Consider the following 5,087-nt stretch of genomic DNA (forward strand, 5'->3'; position numbering starts at 1 on the left):
GATGGGATAAAACTTTGATACCTGTTAGATTTGAGTATGAGAATGTGGATGGATTTTTTTTTTTACGGAGATGGATATGAGATAGTGAAACCCGTCCCCGTCCCGCCCCATTGCCATCCCTATACTTGACTGAGGAAAATATTAATCTAAGCCTGAACAAAATTATTCAGTTTAGTTGGTCACCAGTCCACTTAATCCTGGTTTAAATCTCAACTCTCCCTAATTATTTTAAGTTTGTTGGTACTAAACTTTACTAATTAAATTCTTTTTAGGTTTGGATTCCTAAAAATGTTGTCATAAAAGAATTGACCTAAGTTAATAGTAGTAGAAATTTTGCACTTAAAGGAATTTATCATTAGAGTAAACTGCTTACTTAATGATGAAATCTCTAATGAAAAATAATTAAAGGGTGTTAGATTTAAAGGATCATAGTGATAAACTTTGTTGGTTCCATTGCACTTTCATAAAGGATTCAAGAGTAAAAAAAAATACTTTAAGGAACCAGATTAGATGGAAGTATGTTAACAATCAGTATTACAATGACAAGATTGATAGAAAGGGAAACTAACTATACATTACTTAACAGGTATGGTTCATGTGACAGCTAAGAACAGCTACTCCTTTCTGACCACAAAATTCCTTGACTTAAAGAAACGAAGCAGAAGGCCTTGGATAAGCAAACTTTTTGGGAGCATCAGAACTTCCTGTGCTAGCAGATGTGGGGAGTCCATTGGGGTGGCCATGACCAGAGCCAGAACCACTTAATCGACGCTTTTTATTATGATCACCATTTTTGACTTCATCGTTTGAGTCACGTAGCTGCTCCAATACTCTCACCACCTCATCCATGTTTGGCCTGTATTTGGGCTCCACAGAAAGACACTGAAAAGCAAGCGTGGCTGCTCTTTGAGCTTGGTTTAGGGAATACTGACCTTCTAGACGACTATCCATCACACGGAAAACCCTTCGTTTGTTAGCAAGGTAAGGTTTTGCCCATTCAACTAAGCATTGTTCCCCAGATGGCCGATTCTTGTCTATGGCACGTCTTCCTGATAACATTTCCAAAAGAACTACTCCAAAACTATACACATCACTCTTCGCAGTCAGGTGACCTAGTAAACATGGAAAAACAAAATTAGTTAGATATAAAGGTTTGGTATGCATCTTCTGCTTGTTTGTATGTTAAGCTAAACACTGTGTGGAAAGTGTAAAAAGTCTCAAAACTATCATGCATGAATACGATGATAAGTTTATTTTGAAAATATTAATATATTATACAAAATATATACATATCCATAATTGTATATAAATTCTTAAACACATAATAAATATACGATTGTAATTTCGAATCTAAACTAAAATTATATATATTAAACATACTCAAAATAAAATATTATACATAATTGTTATCATAAAAGTATTAGTGCTTTAGAAATTAGATGTTTCGTTGATAAAGTAGTAGTGGAGAGACAGATACATGTAGAATATACACACGTAAGACAGATTGAAATATTGTTGCATCACAGAATTAGCAAGTGTACAGTTAGGAAGCGTATAGATATTATATTACATCTCAAGAAAATGGTGCCAGCAAAATTTGTTGGCATTCTGCTAAAGCTTGAAAGAATGTATCTAATAGTGTTTGTAACCATTGATGTATGGAGCCACTCCAAGCAATGGTCTAACAGAGAAAATGACCTGAATTTGATCTATATGGTCCATCAACAAAGTATACTTTTTTTTATGGAAAATTGTGGCATCGAAAGGAAAAAAGCAAGTAACCCTATTTGACAAACCAGATACTGTACCTGTTGCTAGATACTCTGGTGCTGCATATCCATGTGTTCCCATGACCCTTGTAGAAACATGGCTCTTATCACCAGTGGGTCCATCTCTGGCCAGCCCAAAATCAGAAAGTCTGGCATTATAGTTCTGCAAAAACAATCGTCAATTAACTATCTTAGTTATTGAATCCTAAAATCCATCATATTAAACAATACAAAGACATGACCAATTTTTCAGTACATACCGTATCAAGAAGGATGTTAGAAGTCTTAAAGTCTCTGTATATGACTTTAGTTTCTGAGTTATGGAGAAAAGCAAGACCCCTAGCTGCCCCAAGGGATATTTTCAATCTTAATGTCCAAGAAAGCTGGTGAAAATGAGACCCCCCTGCATTAATGATGATATCTTCAACGTTAGTACTGAAACTTTGGGAGATTAAGATTACAATCTCTTTTGAAGGAGGAATAGCACTAGGAAAGAAATAAGGCAACATAGCAAACAGATCCTAAGATTGCTTCGAAATTACACAATTAATTGATTCAAGAATATGCTGAGATATTCTAGGATACCCTAAATGTATTCGTATAAACTACATGGTACTGACTCCTGAATAGATGATTCTCCACACTGCCCTTTGGCATGTATTCATAAACTAGAAGCCTGTGTTGATCCTCTAAGCAGTATCCTATCAACTTGACAAGATTAGGATGCTGCAGTTGCCCAAGATAGTTGATTTCAGCCTGCAAGTTACAGTATTAAAACAAGAACAAAGTTATCTAAAAAATGTTTAGTAAAGTAATGACAAAAAAAATCAAAAAGAAGAAACTGTTGAAGTTAAACAGAAATCCGTGAAACAGAACCAGACATATTAAGTGAATGAGTATCCAGAAAAGCTTGCAGCTGCCTAGAATCTTGTTAATGTAAAACAACTTGAGGCCATAATCTTCATCAAATGAGGAAACAGAAATGTGTTTAGAAAACAATTGGTACTTACCAACCATTCCTTGTGACCCTGGAACCCCTCTTGGTTAAGTTTCTTCACAGCAACAACGATACCTATACCAGGCTTGGTAACAGAGAGGGAATGTTCATCGATCCATCCCTTAAAAACTGAACCAAATCCACCTTCCCCTAAGACATTGTCTGGGCTGAAATGTTTTGTTGCTATTCTTAGGTCATTGTAGCTGTAGCTTTTCAAATTTGAAGATTGTAAGATCTCACCCTCACTCCGAGGGGTCATGGGTATGGAGGTTGATGAATTCCTGCTACTTGAATGAATATCATAGCCCTCTCTGCTCACACTTCTAGAAGTGAACCCTGCAAACGTACCAAAACAAGTGATCAAAAATTCAGTCACCAAAGTGCCTTATTTATAACAAACAAAATAAACAAGGTTATCATCACTCATTACCAAAATTTTCATGGAACCCAGCTAAGGTCACAGATTATCCCTATATTGCTGACTAAATTTTCTCTCAACCTCAAATCACAGTTTTTTTTTTTTTTTTTTCCAACATGATTCACCACACGGGGTAAAAAAATTGAAATTTGCACTAAGGCACAAATCTAGAATTTAGGCATTCAGTGAGACTCCTCAACTATGAAGAAACAAGGATCACCCCATAAGAAAAGACAAGGCAGTCTTATATTGCAAGGATCTGAAGCATAGCATGCATGTGTATGACAGTGAAAATCTTCATCAACTTGATAAGTTCAAGATTGTTAGAATCAAACCCCAAATCCAAAAACTAAATCTTGCAAGTAATTTAGCTTATTCAGATATCAAGAGCAAACAAAATGATGTAACATGCAAATCAGCAAGCAGCTTACCTGCACTGGAAGGGCTCACAGCCTTCGTCCCACTGCTCCAACAAGCACCCATCAACTAAAATCACCCTAATACTAAAAGGCTTCTGTTATATCTTTCAAAGGGCATGCAAACAAACAACTCCAAAATCTAGGAGTAAACAAAAGTTGCAACCCCAAATGCAAAAAAGCAAAAGCAAATACCCAAAACAGGAGAAAGATAAGACAGTAGGCCTTTTGGGTGATGCTAGTGATTGCTCACTGAGTAGCTGAGATTTCATAAACTTTGTCAAGTTGAAATGATTTTGGTTAGGAATAGAAGAATGATAAAACAAAAAGTACAAGGATAAAAAGTTAGACTTTGTAAATGGAGCCACTCGACTATTCAGAGAATTAGTTGGTTGACTTTACTTTTTCCAGCAACTTTGTCTATACTAACTACCAAACGCATACGAACATGAGAATTTATTGGCCAATTTATTCCTCTCACATTTTAAAATGAAGGGGGTAGGTGAAAAATAAATGCGGATATCAAAACCTATCTACTGGTTTTATTGATCGGTGACAGCTTTGTTTGATGTTATTATTAAAGCCAATCCAGTGATAATCCACTGATGCATTATTCTTTGATTGATGCCGTGTTATGGTCTATGGTCATGCTCTTTCAAGTTCCCAAGCTGTCATGCATGATAATCTGTCGATTCATTTGATAGGGCCATGAGTTTAAGCATCTGGCACCACTAATAATACTACGATTAGTTTTTTTTTCTGAATTAAAATGGTAGAACATATGGGTGTTCGTTATCTGATTCAATCTATTATTTACACGCTACATCGATAAGTTAATTTGGTTTGGTTTGGATGAATGTTAAGAAGACGTTCTAATCATGTTTCGGTTCCTAACTGTGAACTACAGAGATAATGATATATTCAACTTTTGAACATTTCTAATTGATCTTGATGATAAGTAAAATTGTAATGAAAACTTCAAAATGGGATGATTTTTACTTCAAAATTACTAAAAGTGTGTCAAAGCATGTCAAACGGGAAATTGAAAGGTACGAAGAAGAGGACACGGACAGAGGAAGAAAGAGTCATAAAATTTTGAAGCATCCTGCAAAAGACAATTAGTTTCATGCAGATTGCACGAAGAATGCTTGCTTTACTTTTCACATCACGTCATTATTTATTCCTACACCCCATGCTTTCTTCCTTTATCCTTTTGAGATGTACTTTGTTGTTGTTATGTTGTTCTTTCTCGTTTCCTTTTCTTACCACCGCTCTATCCCTGTTTTCTTTTGATCTTGTATCTTTTTCTTTTTTTTTCATTTTAAAGAGGTCAACATATTATATTACATTCTCATAAAAATTCTTTGAATATATTTTTTTAATATTTAATTCTTTTGAATATTTGATAATAATTTTCAGATTATGTAACCTAAAATGATTTTCAAATTCTACAATTTAATTTTTTTGTTATTCTTCAATTCATAAAG

At 34.8% G+C, this 5,087-nt stretch overlaps 1 protein-coding gene across 1 annotated transcript; it reads right to left on the reverse strand.

Annotated features, from left to right (window-relative positions):
- Positions 1–434: 434 nt before the first annotated feature.
- On the reverse strand, positions 435–4,045 carry LOC114167325 (receptor-like cytoplasmic kinase 176). The gene is made up of 6 exons (XM_028052383.1): positions 3,616–4,045; positions 2,780–3,102; positions 2,390–2,525; positions 2,030–2,172; positions 1,809–1,932; positions 435–1,112 (listed from the first exon to the last, which is right to left on the reverse strand). The coding sequence occupies exons 1-6, from the start codon at positions 3,665–3,667 to the stop codon at positions 646–648; spliced, it is 1,245 nt and encodes a 414-aa protein (XP_027908184.1). The 5' UTR covers positions 3,668–4,045; the 3' UTR covers positions 435–645.
- Between the last annotated feature and the right edge of the window lie 1,042 nt (positions 4,046–5,087).

The sequence above is a fragment of the Vigna unguiculata genome, chromosome 10 (assembly GCF_004118075.2).
Source record: "Vigna unguiculata cultivar IT97K-499-35 chromosome 10, ASM411807v1, whole genome shotgun sequence".
NCBI lineage: Eukaryota > Viridiplantae > Streptophyta > Magnoliopsida > Fabales > Fabaceae > Vigna > Vigna unguiculata.